This window comes from Scyliorhinus canicula, chromosome 7 (assembly GCF_902713615.1).
Source record: "Scyliorhinus canicula chromosome 7, sScyCan1.1, whole genome shotgun sequence".
In the NCBI taxonomy this organism is placed as follows: domain Eukaryota; kingdom Metazoa; phylum Chordata; class Chondrichthyes; order Carcharhiniformes; family Scyliorhinidae; genus Scyliorhinus; species Scyliorhinus canicula.
The window spans coordinates 172,674,341-172,693,140 of record NC_052152.1 but is presented as its reverse complement, the minus strand read 5'-3'; the positions used below and the strand labels follow the sequence as shown (position 1 = coordinate 172,693,140).

Here is an 18,800-nt window from a genome sequence, read left to right as displayed (position 1 = left end):
TCTATTTTTGACATCAGTTGCTTGACAGATCAAATATGACTTAACAGGATAAATCAGACAAGAAAGTTAAATTTACAGAGCTAACCTAGAATTGAGGGTATTTGTGCAGTTCCAAAATAGTTTGGGTTCAGAACAAGTGATTAAAATAAGGGGCAGAATTTTACTGCCCTGGCGTGGCACGGGCAGGGCTGGAAAATGCAGTCAGCCATTCAAACGTCCATTGACTTTGGTGGGATTGGAACACCCTCATGGCCGGAGGGGCTGTAAAATTCCTCCCATGAATTCCAGCATCAACAAGTGATGCCACGTACTCTGTTCATTCCAATTAGTTATTAGATCACATTAAGGGACGTTTCCCCCCCCCCACCCCAATTAACCAGTATATAAATATTTGATAATAAACCCCACAGTGGATGGAGTTAATATTGGAAGTGGAATAACACAAACATGAAACCAGAAATTCAGCAGCACATTGATTCAAATTACGGGAAAATAATCTTCACATTTTGATGTATGAATGTGCAGGTTATAAGGTGCAGGTTGTAACAGTGCCCTGTTATAAAATATTACAATAAAATATTGACTCTTTCTACCTGTGGCTCCCCCCAGATGGTCTTTGTATCTAAACAGTGTAGTCGAGAACTTAAAACTCAATCCAAACCGGAGTCGTTCATTTTGAATTTGCTATTATTGTGTGCAACACCATGCTTTGCTGCACTGTCTCAGCAGATAAATCAATGACTGTAATTAAAAGCACTCAATTTAAATCAATGGATGGATATCATAGGCGACAATTAGGGTTTTATTCAAGTGTTTGAAATTAGCAAGTACTTTCCCTCCCCAGAATCACTCAGGTGTATTTTCTTTGCTGTATTTATTGCAAAGTGACAGGACAGATCTTGACACAAGCGTGGGCTATATGGAATCTGTTTCCCTGTAGACTAACAACATTGACAGTGCAGAATATGGCAGGAAAGCTCACAGTAACTAGAAGTGTTGAACTTTTAGGCATTTTAACAATAAATGAGCTGTCATGTGAGCTGAACCAGAGGATGTAAATGTGATATGACTACCCATCGGGGGAAAGCACACAGTCCACTTTCTGAAAATCACGTGTCCTTTAGCAAATGGATCCAGGTTCCCATCAGGGACAAGAACCACAGCTGATAACCGCCTGGTTTTACTTTGACGTACTGACTACGTCAGTTTCTCATTTTGTCTGCTTTCATTTGGCCTCTCTTTTTGTCGAACACTACCTAGTTACTAAATGCTCAGTAAAGTCCTTTTATTCTAGCATTTCATCAGAAAACAGTTCAAGGTCTCTTCACATCCTGTAGTCTCTTTCAAAATATGGTGCTTGCAACAGTTTGGTTGTTGGTCATTTATCATAGACCGGTGTGTGAAATATTTTCTTTTTTATAAATTTAGATTATCCAATTATGTTTTCCAATTAAGGGGCAATTTAGCGTGGCCAATCCACCTACTCTGCACATTTTTGGGTTGTGGGGGCGAAACCCACGCAGACAAGGGGAGAATGTGCAAACTCCACACGGACAGTGACAGAGAACCGGGATCGAACCTGGGACCTCAGCGCCATGAGGCAGCTGTGCTAACCACTAGGCCACCGTGCTGCCCGTGTGTGAAATATTTAAACTACGTGATGGAGAATGAGTATTTTAAAGTGTCCCATTTGTCTGAAGAATTTTCTGCTCAGCTCTTTTTTTTTGCTTGTTTGCAATGTCAGAATGCTTCTCATACCTGACATTAATGGGTTAAAGCTGATCTACAAAGGCCCCTGGCTCACCAGACAGTTTTCATGAGGACGGTATCCCTTTAAAGGGACACTGGTTTATAAAATCGCCTCACACAATGTCAGTAGCTGGTAGTACAATATAGAAATGAGAGACAAAAATCTGTGGGTCATGTTCCAAGTGCTTATATTGGAGTCTGGCTGGGGCTGCCCTCCAGCACAGAGTCCACTAGAACAACAGGAGAGCACTATCACGCAAGCATGAGAAGGATGGATACAAATGCCACTTTGGGGGCGTCTTTGGTACAAAATTAAAATTGCATCTGGTCTTCACTGTTTTCTGTTCGGGAGATGTTCTGTCAGTTGCCCACCAGAGGATAAGCCAAATCATAGAACTCCAACAGTGCAGAAGGAGGCCATTCAGCCCATCAAGTATGCACCGTCCCGCTGAAAGAGTACTCCACCCAAATTCACTCTCTCGCCATATCCCAATAATCCCTTAACCTAACCTGCACATCTGTTTTGGACATTAAGGAGCAATTTAGCATCGCCGATCCACCTAACCTGCACATCCTTGGATTGAGGGAGGAAACCCATGCAGACACAAGGAGAATGTGCAAACTCCACACAGACAGTGACCCACGGCCAGAATTGAAACCCGAGTTCCTGGCGCGATGAGGGAGCAGTGCTGACCACTGTGCTATCCAAAGAATCTCGGTCCACAAGGTCTAGTGATGCTGGAATGTATTCATTTTAGGTATTACAATAATAGACATGATTTGATCTATTTGGCTAGTATTTGAAGTTCAAAGAAAGTCTTGTGATTTCTTCACAAGAATATTCATTCGCATCAAATGTCCAGTGTAAAGGAGGGGAGGGTAAGAAAATAGTCTAATAATGCTCACTACATCCTCAGACATTGGCGGCATAATTATTAACAGCTTCAGGCTAATGTTAGATGTTAAGATTTCTGGTTTCATGGATTACATAGTAGGAACAACAGGTATATTGAAAAATTGCCATTTTACGATTAGTGAACACTCTGTGATAATACAAGCTAACAATCAATAAAACCAATCAAAAGTGAAACTGTAAATGCGACAGTGCACTGAAAATTTGTCACAAATCACTTGTTTTTTCTATAAATTTAAAGTGCCCAATTCCTTTTTTCCCAATTAAGGGGCAATTTAAGAGTGGCTAATCCACCTACCCTGCACACCTTTGGGTTGTGGGGGTGAGACGCAAGCAGGCACAGAGAATGTGCAAACTCCACACAGTCAGTGACCCTGGGCCGGGATTGAACCTGGGTCCTCGGCGCCATGTGGCAGCAGTGTTAACCACTGCGCTACCATCACAAATCACTTTTAGTGGACCAGTTAGACAATGCTGTTAACTCATCAAACTGGACCAGCATCTAAAAGCCCTTTCCCTCGGGGAAATCTATTCAAAACATTCATCTAAACAAAATCCTTTGTAGGTAGCAATGCATACTTCAGATTGCACCCGTTGCAGCTTCAATTTAATCCATATGTCAATCCCTTCTATTGCTCAGAGCATGGCAGTGAAAGGGTTAGGGATTGAGGGGCAGTCAAAGGAAATGCTTCAGTAAGCAAATCCTCTGAGCTTCACACCCTTTTATTTTAGTTGCTGATTCCATTGTCAAACTCCTCGCGCTATAGCGTTCAAGAAGAATCAGAAATCTTATTGACGTGTGAAACATTTCTGTGCTACGATCTCCATCAAAGGAAGGACCCAAGATTGCACTGTGGCCAGTTGTATTGTCGATAAATAGATTCATTTTACAGCTGCCGCCTCATCCACAATGATCCAGCTTTCCAGTTTTGTGCAGCATTATGAAAGGCTGTGCCATGCCTTTCACCTGACCTTTAAGAGCAATCATGTCAACGGTTTTGCTTACCTCCTCTAGCTGACTGTGGACATGTTGGACTATTAGATCGATGGCAACCATGTTACCTCCTCCTTAAAGCAAAAGGGAATAGATAAAACAGTGATTGCAGTGACATGGCCAGCAAAAACAGATATTCTTTCACGTTAACTTTGCCACCTCCCCCGCACTGCCTTTCAATAGAAACTGCATCTCTAGTTGGGATGAGTTCGAAGCCATGAGCTGGTATCAAGTTAGCCAAGAAGCAATAGCCATTTACATTATAATTAAACAATGATCTCCTGGATTAGGCACATGTGGAAAAGACAAAGTGAAACGAAAGTGGTGAAATAATAGTGTACTAGCCTTTGTATGAAACTACTTTGCTCACCATTTTAATAGACTCTGCAGCATGTTTAAAATGTTTTAAAATAGCCAAAGGAATTTCGTGGCTATGGCTTTAAAGTTTGCTGATGGTACAAACTAAACTCTCATCTCACAAGTGATCTAAATACTGACAAACATTCAATTGATTATCGTTACATCATTTGTGTATTGCACTTGAATATAAAACGTATTTTACGATGCTCCTTACAACTCAATTTCACAGCAGCAACCTAACAACAGGCAGTCCTTATTTCTTACCTATGTTTGAGTTGATGGAGAACGATTAACAATGGGAATTAAAAATGGACATTTTGGGGCGGGGGGTGAGGTGGGGTAGGGGAGGTTCCAGCTGTCATTCAAAGCTACCATCCCGCTTAACGAACTTACATTAAATAGTATTAATAAATAACACTATTTATTAACAGCAGTGCTAACCACTGCGCCAACATGCCGCTCTCCCATGAACAGGAGTAGACATTGGCCGATAACATTGTAATGTTGATTCTCCGGCCAGAAAATCCATTGAGCATTGCTTCTGGGAGTCTAGAATTGCTGACTTCATCTGTATTTTGGAAACATGACTCAAATCATTATTTGCAGTCTCACTAAAACAATGTTACACATCCTTAATTTCAATCTGTCTAACCTTTATTAAGACTTTTAAGCTTCACTTAATCCGTTTAGATTTCAGGTTATCACAATGGAAAGTTGTCCACTGAAGTGAGTCGCATGCTGAAGAGGTTGAGAGATAGTCATATTAAACCTCATAATAGACTCAAACACAAAAGGTCGAAAAGGCAATCCCTTACATTCACTGGAGTTGAGAAGAATGAGAGGAGATCTCGTAGTAATGTAGAAACTTCGAACAGAACGAGACAGGGCAGATGCAGGAAGGATGTTCCTGATGGCGGGGATGTCTGGAACCAGGGGTGACAGTCTAAGGATGCGCAGTAAACCATTCAGGATTGAGACTAGGAGCATCTCTTCACCCAGGATGGTGAGTTTGTGGAATTAGCTACCACAGAGAGCAGTTGAGGCCAAATCACTATGTTTTCAGGAAGGAGTTAGATATAGCTCTGGGGTTAAAGGGATCAGAGGATATGGGGAGAAAGCAGGAACAAGTTACTGAGTTAAATGATAAGCCATGATCACGGTGAATGATGATGCAGGCTCAAAAGGCTGAATGACCTACTCCGGATCCTATTTTCTATGTTTCTATGTGAAAGTTGGAAGCGGCTGGGCGTCCGTGTGTTGGCTGCATATATTGGGCGGGATTCTCCAGTCCCCTAGGCGCGTGTTTCTCACTGGTGGCAGGCTTATCTCTTCTTGATGCTACTGAACCCACCCCACGCTTCAGGTAAACCCACGGGCGGGGGTGCGCTGCCAGTGGGAAAAGAGAATCCCAACGGCCGGAGAATTCTGGCCATTATATATTATTCATTAACTCAAAATGCATTCAATCAAGTAGATGGAGAAAAACACTTCTTTAAAAAAATGACTAAATACTGTTGCTGGAGACCAAAAGCTCCATCAATTATATCAACAGCTTTATTTAAATTCAGGCTACATATTTTTTAACGCATGTTTATTGAAAGTTTGCATTCGATAAAGTAACGCAACAAAGTTCCAGAATAATACGTCACCATAAACAAGGAAGGGAACATAAAATGGAAACCGATTAACCTACAGTATGGAACAAGAGAACGGCATCACAACTGGCTTAATGCCATCATTAGACAGAACTCAAGTCCCAAATGAACCCACCAGAGCCCGAGGGATGAACAGGATAAGATCATGAAAACATGACAATATAACAAAACGGCGCACACCCTCCCATGCCGCACAACCCGTCATTCATCACGGGGATCAGGATAAACTTCCCACGCCAAAAATTGGGTGTGCACCAACATGCATCCTCTCAATTCCAATGGCACCAATGATCCATCACAGCCTCCTCTTTCCGGATTCCAGACCATCTTCACCCATGTAGGAGCCAGGAATGGATTTGTCATACCCACCCTTGCAAAAACAAAAGAAACTACACGGAAACCCCAGATTGACAGACAGTTACATACATACTGCATAAGACCATAAGACGTAGGAGAAGAATTAGGCCACTCGGCCCATCAAGTCTGCTCTACCATTCAATCATGGCTGATATGTTTCTCATCCCGATTCTCCTGCCTTCTCCCCATAACCCCTGATCCCCATATTGATCAAAAACCTATCTATCTCTGTTATAAAGACACTCAGTGATTTGGCCTCCACAGCCTTCTGCGGCAAAGAGTTCCACAGATTCACCACCCTCTGGCTGAAGAAATTCCTCCTCATCTCTGTTTTAAAGGATCACCCCTTTAGTCTGAGATTGTGTCCTCTGCTTCTAGTTTTTCCTAGAAGTGGAAACATTCTCTCCACGTCCACTCTATCCAGGCCTCGCAGTATTCTGCAAGTTTCAATAAGAGCCCCCCTCATCCTTCTAAGCTCCAACGAGTACAGAACCAGAGTCCTCAACCGTTCATCATACGACAATCTCTTCATTCTTGGATAATTCAGGGAACATACTAGTGAATCTCCTCTGGACCTTTTCCAAGGCCAGCACATCCTTCCTTAGATAAGGGGCTCAAAACTGCTCACAAAACTCCAAATAGGGTCTGACCAGAGCCTTATACAGCCCCAGAAGTGCATCTCTGGTCTTGTATTCTAGCCCTCTTGACATGAATGCTAACATTGCATTTGCCTTCCTAACTGTCGATTGAACCTGCACATTAACCTTAAGAGAATAAAGAACAAGGACTCCCAATTCCCTTTGTGCTTCTGATTTCCTAAACATTTTCCCATTTAGAAAATAGTCTATGCCTCCATTTCTCCTTCCAAAGTGCAGAACCTCACTTTTCCACATTGTATTCCATCTGCCACTTCTTTGCCCACTCTCCTAGCCTGTCCAAGTCCTTCTGTAGCCCCTTGCTTCCTCAACACTACCTGCCCCACTACAGATCTTTGTATCATCTGCAAACTTAACAACCGTGCCTTCAGTTCCTTCCTCCAGAACATGAGTGTATATTGTGAAAAGTTGTGGTCCCAGCACCGATCCCTGAGTTACACCACTAGTCACCGGCTGCCATCCTTAAAAGACCCCTTTATCCCCACTCTCTGCCTTCTGCCAGTCAGCCAATCCTCTACCCATGCCAGGATCTTACCCTGAACACCATGGAGTCTTACTTATTTAACAGTCATGGGAGAAGTAATGTGAATCCTGGGGGAATTTGGCAATTTTTCGGGGTATAAATTGAACGTGGGGAAAAGCGAGATGTTCGCGATCCAGGCAAGAAGACAGGAGAAAAGACTGGGAGAGCTGCCGCTTAGAATGGTCGGGAAGAGCTTTCGATATCTGGGAATCCAGGTGGCCCGGGAATGGGAGGCACTGCACAAGTTAAACCTATTCCGGTTGGTAGAACAAATGGAAGGGGACTTTAAGAGATGGGACATGCTCCCACTATCACTGGCGGGGAGGGTACAGACCGCGAAAATGACAGTCCTCCCCAGATTTCTGTTTGTCTTTCAGTGCCTCCCCACCTTCATTCTAAAGGCCTTTTTCAAGCAGGTGAATAAGGTTATTTCGGGCTGTGTGTGGGCGGGTAAAACCCCGTGAGTGAAGAAAGTGTTGCTGGAGCGCAGTCAGGAGGAGGGTGGGTTGGCGCTGCCGAACTTCTGCAATTACTACTGTGCGGTTAATATAGCCATGATTAGGAAGTGGGTAGTGGGGGAGGGGTCAGCATGGGAGCGGATGGAGGTGGCGTCATACAAAGACACCAGTTTGGGAGCACTGATAATGGCACCTTTTCCGTTCTCGCCAGCCTGATACTCCACAAGTCTGGTGGTGGTGGCGGCTCTGAGAATCTGAGGGCAATGGAGGAGATATAAGAGAGTGGAGAGAGCATCGTTTTGGACCCAGATTTTATAATAATCATCAGTTTGTACCGGGTAGGCTAGATGGGGGATTCCGGAGTTGGCAAAGGGCAGGAATTAGAAGGATGGGGGATCTATTTATAGATGGGAGTTTTCCCATCTTGAAAGCATTGGAGGATAAATTTGAATTGCCAGCAGGGTACGGGTTTAGGTATTTGCAGGTGCGAGACTTCCTGAGAAAACAGATGCCGGCCATTCCGCTGCTGCCACCACAGGGGATACAGGATAGAGTAGTTTCCAGTACCTGGGTGGGAGAGGGGAAAGTATCGGATATTTACCAGGAGCTTTCGGAGGTGGAGGAAACTCCGGTGGAAGAGCTTAAGGGCAAGTGGGAGGACGAGCTCGGAGGAAAGAGAGAGGCGGGTCTATGGGCGGATGCCCTAAGCAGGGTTAAGATCTCCTCATCATGTGCCAGGCTTAGCCTGATACAATTTAAGGTAGTCAACCGGGCACACATGACAGCAGCTAGGATGAGCACGTTTTTCGGGGTAGAGGTTAGGTGTGCGAGGTGCGCAGGAAGCCCAGCAAATCATGTCCACATGTTTTGGGCGTGCCCGAAGCTTAGAGGGTTTTGGTAGGGTTTTGCTAAGGCAATGTCCACAGTGCTAAAAACACAGGTGGTGCCGAGTCCGGAGGTAGCGATCTTTGGAGTGGCGGAAGAGCCGGGAGTTCAGGGGACCAAAGAGGCTGACGTCCTGGCCTTTGCCTCCCTGGTAGCCCGGAGACGGATTTTGTTAATGTGGAGGAACTCGAAGCCCCCGAGTGTAGAGACCTGGGTTAGTGACATGGCTGGGTTTCTCAGTCTCGAAAAAATAAAGTTCACCTTAAGAGGGTCAATGGTCGGGTTCACCCAGAGGTGGCAGCCGTTCATCGACTTTCTCAGGGAAAATTAAAATGTCAGCCGATGCAGTATTCCAAGAGGGTGAGTGGGGGGGGGGGGAGGATGAGGGCCAGGCCGGAATGTTGTTTTGTGGTTGGGATGTGTAAAGATTGAGATGGTGGGAGAAATGTTTATTATTCCATGTTGATGTCATTGTCTATGTTATTTTTAGAAAAATTATCAAATACCTTAATAAAATATTTTTTAAAAACTAATTTATCAGTCTCCTATGCGGCACCTTGTCAAAGGCCTTCTGGAAATCTAAATAAATCACGTCCACTGGTTCTCCTTTGTCTAACTTTGTTCTTACTTCCTCAAAGAACTCTAACAGATTTGTTAGACATGACCTCCCCTTGACAAAGCCGTGCTGACTCAGCCGTATTTTATCATTCACTGCTAAGTACTCCACGATCTCATCTTTAATAATGGACTCTAAATTCTTATCAATGACCGAAGTCAGGCTAACCGGCCTATAATTTCCCATCTTCTGTCTCCCTCCCTTCTTAAACAGTGGTGTTACATTAGCCACCTTCCAGTCCTCTGGGACCCTTCCTGCCTCCAGTGATTCCTGAAAGATCACCACCAATGCCTCCACAATCTCCTCAGCTATCTCTTTTAGAACCATGGGGTGTAGTCCATCCGGTCCAGGTGATTTATCCACCTTCAGACCTTTCAGTTTCCCCAGAACCTTCTCCTTAGCAATGGTCACTGCACTCACCTCTGCCTCCTAATCAAGTCTGCCTCATTGCACATCACAAAATCCAGAATTGCCTGTTCCCTAATAGTCTCTGTCACAAGCTGCTTCAAAAAACCATCTCTTAGACATTCCACAAATTCCTTTTCTTGGGATCCACTACCAACCTGATTTCCCAGTCCACCTGCATATTGAAGTCCCCCATGATCATTATAATATTGCCTTTTTTACATGCCTTTTCTATCTCCTGATTTATTTTCAGCCCCACCTTCTGACTACTGCTCGGGGGCCTGTACATAACTCCCAGGAACTCCCATCAGGGTCTTTTTATCTTTGTGATTCCTCAACTGTGCCCACAGAAATTCTATGCCTTCTGATCCTATATCGCTCCTTGATATTGATTTAACTTAATTCCTTACTAACAATGCAATCCCACCCCCTTTGCCCATCTGCCTGTCCTTTCGATAGGACACATATCCTTGTATATTTAGATCCCAGCCCTGATCCCCTTGCAGCCATGTCTCTGTGATGCCCACAACATCGTACCGGCCAATTTCAATGTGCCGGTGTTGTTTCAACCTGGCATTGTAAGACTGAGTGCGCTTTGTGTCTGTGTTTATATAGAACTCAGTTAAACAAGACGACTCTCACTATTTACAGAAGAAGAATACAATTCAATATAATTCACACATTTGGCCACCAATCAGGCTTCAGGTGACTGAGACTGCATAACGCAATTAAACCCCCAAAACAGGCCCAGGGCGGAACCACAACTATCAAGAGGGGAAAGGAGGAGAGGACCGCAACAATAAAAACATGTTCAGACTATGGTCAAGTCCATAGAAAGAGGAACTGTCAAGACATCCAATTATTAGGCACCCTGGCTGATTTCCCCCTCCCTGGCACAGATGCAGAACCCCCCCCCCACCAAACCACCAGGCCCGATCAGGATAGATATCAACACAATACTATCCATGATGTGGAGATACCAGCGTTGGATCGGGGTGGGCACAGTAAGAAATCTTACAACACCAGGTTAAAGTTCAACAGGTCTATTTGGAATCTCTAGCTTTCAGAGCGCAGCTCCTTCATCAGGTGAGCGAAAAGGTAGATTACGCAACACAGCATAAATGGACAAAGCCAATGAAGCAAGATGATGTTTTCAATGTGAGTTTTTGCAGGTAATTAAATCTTTCCAGGTCCAGACTGTGCGACTGGAGAGAGGGATAATCGCAGGTTAAAGAGTGCAAATTGTCTCAAGCCAGGACAGTTGGCAGGATTTTGCAAGCCCAGGCCAGATGGTGGGGGTTAAATGTAGTGAGACATGGGGCGGAATTCTCCGACCCTCCGGGGGGGTTGAAGAATCGTCCGGGGTCGGCGTCAATCCCGCCCCCGCCGTGTCCCGAATTCGGCGAGGGCGGTAATAGCGTCTCGCCGGTCAGCAGGCCCCCGTGGCGATTCACCGGCCTGCGATGGGCCGGAGTCCCGCCACTGACAGGCGTCTCCCGCCGACGTGGTTTAAATCACCTCTCTTACCGCCGGAATTGGCGGCGCGGGCGGGCTCCGGGGTCCTGGGGGGGGGCGCGGGGCGATCTGACCCCGGGGGGGGGGGGGGGGTGCCCCCACGGTGGCCTGGCCCGTGATCGGGGCCCACCGATCGGCGGCGGCCCTGTGCCGTGGGGGCACTCTTTTTCTTCCGCCTCCGCCATGGTGAAGACCATGGCGGAGGCAGAAGAGACCCCCTCCCCTGCGCATGCGCTGTTATAACGTCAGCAGCCGCTGACGCACCAGCGCATGCGCGGACTTACACCGGCCGTCGAAGTCCTTTCGGCCCCGGCTGGCGTGGTGCCAAGGGCCGTTCACGCCAGCCGGCGGAGTGGGAACCACTCCGTCGCGGGCCTAGCCCCTCAATGTGAGGGCTTGGCCCCTAAAGGTGTGGAGAATTCCGCACCTTTGGGGTGGCCCGACGCCGGAGTGGTTCACGCCACTCCGACACGCCGGGACCCCCTGCCCCGCCGGGTAGGGGAGAATCCCGGCCATGAATCGAAGATCCCGGTTGAGGCCGTACTCATGAGGCGTGCACACATAAAATAAAAAAATTTTTAAAAATATGTTTCAATTCAAACAATGAAGAAATAAAAACAATTCAGAAAATATTTCCCAGTTTCAATCAATCAGTTCCTGGGGTGGAGTCAGCGGTTATTGCCCATGTTCTCTAAAGAAGAGTCAAGTGGACCTGAAACGTTACAGGTGGAATTCTCCCACCTGGGATGGCAATGGTGGGGACCGGGACGGGGAATGTTTCCCTCTGCAGAGGACAATGGGAAACCACACCACGTTTTCGACCCAAACGCATTAATTATGCATACGGGGCTTTCGTGCCATATTCCGCGGCGGGACAGCCCAACCACACTGGTACAAGAGTAACACTGACAGTAAAACTTTGGGCCCGAATTGGAACCTTTTATTTTCAACGGTAGATTTTAATACGATCAGTAAACAAGCAAATGCCATTCAAGTATGTGTTTCAGCTGAATAAACGTTGAACTGTTCCATATCTTTGGAAAACCTTCACGGCAGTGTTCACTAACTTAACATTGAACAAATTAGAAACCATGTATCAGTTGTTCTTTACCTCGTGGAACCACTATGTCAGCCAGACGCATCGTTGGTTCAATGTACTGTTCAAAGGATGGCTTGACGAATTTGTTGTACTGCTTGATGGCTACTTCAATGTCACGCCCCCGCTCTAATACATCTCTACGTAGGCGTCGGACTAATCGAATATCAGAATCTGTGTCGACAAAAATCTTCATGTCCAATAGCTGCAAACACAAGGCAGCATTTCGAACAAAGCATTACTCTCATTTGTAAGCATAAACGAGCATATTTTTTCCAAAACAGCTTCTCCTTCAGCGAGCAACTGAATGTGACCTTTTAAGAAATACATCAAACCTGAGAACTATGGATCAAACACATGCTACTTATTTTTAAATTTTAAATTTATAAAATTATTATTCCTGTGTGGTTATTTTCCCATCAGCATGGATGACGACATCATCCTGTTTATGTAATTGCCATCACTAACGTCCTATCTGTGATCGCAGGTTTTTCCTTGGTTCGTTTTAAATTTCAGTGGGTTTGCAGAACCTTTTCAAAACATCTTGTACACTGAGTGGGGCAAATAGAATAGAATAGAATAGAACAGTACAGCACAGAACAGGCCCTTCGGCCCTCGATGTTGTGCCGAGCAATGATCACCCTACTTAAACCCACGCAACCCGTATACCCGTAACCCAACAATCCCCCCCATTAACCTTACACTACGGGCAATTTAGCATGGCCAATCCACCTAACCCGCACATCTTTGGACTGTGGGAGGAAACCGGAGCACCTGGAAGAAACCCACGCACACACGGGGAGGACATGCAGACTCCACACAGACAGTGACCCAGCCGGGAATCGAACCTGGGACCCTGGAGCTGTGAAGCATTGATGCTAACCACCATGCTACCGTGAGGCCCCCAAATATGAAGGTAATAGTTCTATCAACATCTAATACTAACACATAACTTGAACATTTGATTTAATAGAGAATGGTTTCCTTTTATACCAATTTGATTATGGTTGCATTCGTAGTAAACAGCAGTTTAGGAAATGGATGAAATAGAAATCAAGATTCTAAAAATATTATCGCCGCGCATTTTGACATGGGTGCAGTTACAAAGTTTTCTTCATTCAAAAAAGCGCATGTCAGGTTTCACATTGCCTTCTTAATAAAGGGTTTGCAGCAAGTGAAGTGACGGATTGTGTGGGTGTGATTCTCCCAAATGGGAACAAAGCCCTATTATGAGTACGTTTAGCCGCATGTTTCCCGGTGCTCATACTGTGGAGAAACACAAGCTATTCAACGCGACTGGCGTTGTTTAAGGGGCCTGAACGGGGATGCACGGCCGAGGCTGCACGCAGCCCTGTTTTGTACAGTGGGGAGCTTTGCTCGCCTGAACTCCCCAGTGTAGCGAGATTTTGGGACGAAAGGTCCCGAAGCGATCCCCGACCTCCTCCACCAATTCCACCCCACCCTTCCATCAACCCCCCCCCCCAATATACAGGACAGTCCCAGCCTGATCACACCCAGGCATAAAAATGCCAGCTTGGCACCTTGGCAGTTCCCATGCCAGTCTAACACTGCCAGTGTACCCAGGTGGCTACAGCAGTGCCAGGGCACCACCCTTCTCAAAGGGCATGCAGCTGGGGGTCTCGTATCCCCTGGAGACCCCCAGGAGTGACGTTCTGTCTGGTCCCCGTTTGTGGCGACCAGTGCTGGATGGCGCTCACCCAAGGTCTCTGAGGCGAAAGCGATGAATCCCAAAGTATCAGGGGCGGAATTCTCTGATAATGGGGCTATGTCCCCACGCCGGTAAGAAAACGGGCTTTCCTGGAGCAAGTCCAGAGTCATTCCCCGTTTTGAAGTGGGCTTGCAGGGCCCCGGAGTGCTCCAGCTGCCGATACGGGGCCCTGCACTTCCGGCAACGGGTCCGCACAACATGGCAGACCCACACAGCGGGCCGGCCCTGACAATATAGGCGCCACTCCCCACCCTCAAAAATCAGTGGCCCCCGATCACGAGCCTGGCCATCCTAGAGGCCACCCACGCAGATGGATTCCCACGCCCCCTACCAGCGTGGCCGTGGACTGGTACCGCAGCCGCTACTCCAAGCTCCTGCCAGGTGGAACCATGAGAGCCTGCGGGAACTCGGCCAGTTGTTGGCGGAGAATGGCCGCTGGGGCCTCATTCAATGGCCCTCGACCAGCGCTGCGCCGACCGCGTGCGTGCGACTGGCGGCGGGATTCTTCGGTCCCCGTGATTGCGGAGCGGAGGCTCAGAGAATCCCAGCCCGGATACCTTGGGAATCAGCACATTAGTGAGACTAGCTGTCTCACTCTAATATGCAGATTTGCCAAAAGGTGATCGTGCCCAGAATGGGGGAGATTTACTTTGCAACGTCTCGTGAGATCGTGTTGGATCTCGCGTGGCGTTGTGAACTGGGTCGATCACGGGAGTGGGGTCTCCTTGCTTTTAAAATCGGCCATGCTGCGCCGTGGCAAGCTGCTGTTCCGGCATAGAGGAGCCATTGGATCGCGCCCTTGTGTTGAGTTCGAGGAAGTGACCAGACAGGAGGGTAAAAAACAATAAGGCTGAATAATGTAGAACGAAAACTCTTATGTACACTGCTAGATACGTCACCTCACAGGTGTGAAAAAACGGATTTCTCCCAATAAGGCGAACACCAGAGTCTGCAAAGCGATGGAGTATCTCGTCAAAGTTATTCAGGTGGTCCCGGTCTCAGGTCGTCCGCGTGGTAGGCCCCCCTAATATGTTCTTCATTACAAGCTGGAAAATGGTGCAGGCTGATGACACTCCGAAAGAAAACCTGTCGTATTCATACAGCCCCCCATTCCAGATCCAGCACCAACTGGAGGTGGGTACAGTTCATGTTGAGTTTGGTGAATGAGTAAACTCCACTGAGCTTGGCATAAAAGTCCTCGATCCTTGGCATGGGATAATGGTCCAGTTTGGACGGTCATCTTATAGCCGTCACAAAGGCGTACGGTGCCATAGGGCTTCAAGACAGGTATGACTGGCAAATTTGTCCCTAAGCTGGATGATCCCTAAGCCTTTGAGACGATTGAATTCTGCTTCCATATTAGGCAGCAGCGCACAAGCAACTGGGCGAGCACGGAAATATATCGGCTGCGCTTTAGGATCCACATGAATTTCTGCTCCGGTTCAAGGATGGAGTTCTAGAGGCTCCTGTGACATCCGGCCCTGCCTGTCGTCCCCATTGTCTGCACCATAGTGTGGACATGCTCTGCAGTGGCTCAGCAATGTTCACCTGCGCTTGAGACATGCTCCACAGTGCACCGGCAATGTCCGCCTGGGTCTGGGACATGTCCCCCAGCAACTGGGACATGCTCTTGAGGCTCTCAGCCATGGCCGTCACTGACTGAGCCACGCCTTGGACACCACTACTCATGGAGCTGACATCATGCTGCAGGCTTTCCATTGCGGTCGCCACTCTAGCAGTGGGATGGCCTTGGTTCCACGCATTGGCGGCGCCATCTCCTGCCCCCACACCCTTTGCGACTCCTCCAATCAGCTTGGCACTTGCCAGAGTGTGGCTGACATCCCCTCCTGAATCTCACAGCCATGCCCCAACGTCTGCATCAGCTCCAGGACAACTTTGTCCAGAGGCTCGGCATCTGACCTGGACTATGTTGAGGCCTGGGATCCACCAGACCTCAGACTGCTGACCCCCTCGGATGTTCCTGCCTCCACTCAATGTGCCTCAGCAACTGTGTGGTGCTCACCAGATTGTGCCCAGAAGCCTGTCCTCTAATGTTGCCCACCGAGGTGTGTGTCTCTGCGCTGGTGGAAGGTGGGTGTGATAGCTGTGACGTATCGATGGTGGCATTCTCGGAGCTCTCCTCCGAGTTGTTATCTTGGAAGACGGGGGGTGGGGGGAGAGCAAGCCTGGATGGCCCAAGCCCAGCTGCTGGAGATCCTGTGAGAGAAAGGGCATGTGGTCAGTGAGAGGGAAGGGTCATCACGTCTGGCATGACATAGGTCAGCTGGGCGAAGGGGCAGTGGATCCTCATCTCTGCGGCGCAGGCCAACCTCACTGAATCTCCTGGGCCCGTTCCTCCCGATGTCATGATGTCTGGCACCCCTCCATTACCCAGGGGTACAGTGTGTCCTGCCTCGCCTCCAAGGTGTCCAGCAACCTGGCCAGGTCAACATCTCCGAAGCAAGATGCAGGTCTCCTTGGTGACATGGTTGCGTGCTGACCGGAGTGTGCTCGGAGGGAGTGTTTATGTGCTGTTCCCCCTTGTTGGCGGGCAACTGCCAGGCATGGTCTAAGCAATCAGCTGGCGGGACAGTCAGGTAGCACAGTGGTTAGCACTGTTGCTTCACTACGCCAGGGATGTAGTTCGATTCCCGGCTTGGGAGTTCAGACTTTCTCCACGTGTCTGCGTGGGTTTCCTCCGGGAGCTCCGGTTTCCACCCACAAGTCCCGAAAGACGTGCTTGTTAGGTGAATTGGGCATTCTGAATTCTCCCTTGGTGTACCCGAAGTACTGTAATGTGGCGACTAGGGAGTTTTCACAGTAACTTCATTGCAGTGTTAATGTAAGCCTACTTGTGACAATAATAAAGATTATTATTATTGTTTTCGCTGTGAAGCCCATGGAAGATCATTTCCGGCACTAATTGCCATTAGATTCCGGCCGTGATCCCGTTGGCCCAGCTGTCAGGAAGCAGGATGTCGTGCCAGCTACGGCACTTAGTGTTTCACCCGATAGAGCGTACCCAATAATGATCTGACATGAAGTAAATGTTGGCTGGGTCAACTCAAGTTTAAAGAATTAAACTGCACACATAATATTGTCCCCAGGATAGCACTAAGTTTCCAGTTCACTCAGAGAGTCTTTAAAATGGTTGATTCTGAAAATGGCCAAATAGGGTGAACCAATAAAACATGGGGCTAAATTTTACATGGAGATGTATTCCATGCCTCAGATAAGTGTAATCCCTGCCCCCGATGAAGCAGCCTTAATCGATTCAGAGTTGGCCTTCGCTCCCACCTGGGAGGAAGTCCTGCCCTGGCGTGTAACTGGCCAATCTGATTGGCTGGCAGGTCTGTTATCCCAACTGCAATGGGATTGAGCAGTGGTCACTGCTGGGACTAACGGCAGTCCCGAGGAAGAGGCATGAAGCCCACACTCAGAGGTATGTCTGGTATTTAGGGTGGGTGTGGCTAGGTGACCCCAGTAAGGGGACGTGAGTTGGATTAGGTTAGAGAAGCCGTGGGTGAGAATTAAAGAGGGGTCTTATCCTGGAAGCTCACCAACATAAAAACTGACCTAAAAGGGATATCCAAATAGCTAACTAGGATGGCTGGTAGCTGAAAGTGAAATATTATTTTATTTTTACAGAAACAAAACTACACTTACGGCATTTTATATCACGAAGTGTAATTTGGATTTAACGGCTTAATCAAGTTGTCACTGTTGTTTGACAACCACGTAAACCAATTTTAATGATTTTAGCACTTAATTATCAAATGTAAAACCTACACTATCACATTGAAACATCGTCAGGTTATTTGGTCATGAAAGAATCAAACTAGTTAATCACAGGTTCATAATAGGGTGACACTTCATCTAACTATGCCTAATGAATAATCTGCTCCAATTTTAGAAAGCACGTACGGACAACAAGCTAAACAAAACTAAATTAAGGTAATTCATGTATAGAAACTGTTCCTCTAGACTAATAATTTAGTGAGTTACATTCAAATATTAGCAGATTAATAGAAACAGAGGGCAGAATTTTCCCAACCTGGTGGAGGAGGGTTCCAGTATGCACACGAGGTGGAAAAGTCCCAGAAAATTATATTGGATTGGGATCATGATGTTATCTTGCCCTCTTGAAACTTTCCCCGGAGTGAGTTTGAAGGTGGTGAGGGTCCTTGGATGTTAAGAAGTTGTTGAGGTAGTTATAAGGCAATTAAAATCTGTTTTAAGCCCTAATCCTAGATTTCCCAGCCAGGGGCCTGTTTTCCAACCTGACAGCCACATGCCAGGGTTTCCGAGGTCAGTACACAGCAGGAACGGTTTCTTCAGTGAAACTGACAAGTTGGGAAGACTTTGATTAGTTACACCGAAGAGCTCCAGCCGTGGTCATTAAGATACTGCTGTTCAAAGCACTTCTCTCAGAGAGCACGTTCATTGTTTGATAAGTGATTGCCAACTTCTTGGAAAGCAGTTCACCTGTCCTGTATTGCACTCATCTCCAGCTGCCCTTCCCTGCTACCAGTCTTCAGCACAGCTTGGGAGCAGATTTTGTATCTCCACTTTCACCTCTGCTAAAGGTCAAGTGGAGGGACCAGATCATCACCCATTGATCCAGCAGCCAGAGCAACACCAGCTGCATTGTCCTCAGCAGCATGATCTCCCCCCCCCCCCCCCTTTAAACAGGGCAGATGGGCTGGATACTGAGACCCATGGAAGGAGGCAATACCCCCAGCAGGTAGGCTGTAAAGGCAAAGGATCAGCTCTCTCAACATCTGAGTGCACGTGCCTCAGGCTCTCAAAAACAGGTCACTGTAGACATCCGCAGCCTCCTAGAACGAGACCTTCTTCCACATGGAGCAGTGGCTGACAATGCACCTTTC

General features: G+C 47.2%; 1 protein-coding gene across 2 annotated transcripts in view; it reads right to left on the bottom strand.

The window, feature by feature from the left end:
* Nucleotides 1-18,800, bottom strand: part of LOC119969546 (uridine-cytidine kinase-like 1) — a 134,173-nt gene that overhangs the window by 52,803 nt on the left and 62,570 nt on the right. For both annotated transcript variants that reach the window (XM_038803299.1, XM_038803298.1), the window contains exons 6-7: nucleotides 12,198-12,387; nucleotides 3,669-3,730 (exon numbers count right to left, since the gene is read on the bottom strand). In XM_038803299.1, the coding sequence (XP_038659227.1) occupies nucleotides 3,669-3,730; nucleotides 12,198-12,387 (252 nt within the window). The remainder of the gene's footprint in view (nucleotides 1-3,668; nucleotides 3,731-12,197; nucleotides 12,388-18,800) is intronic.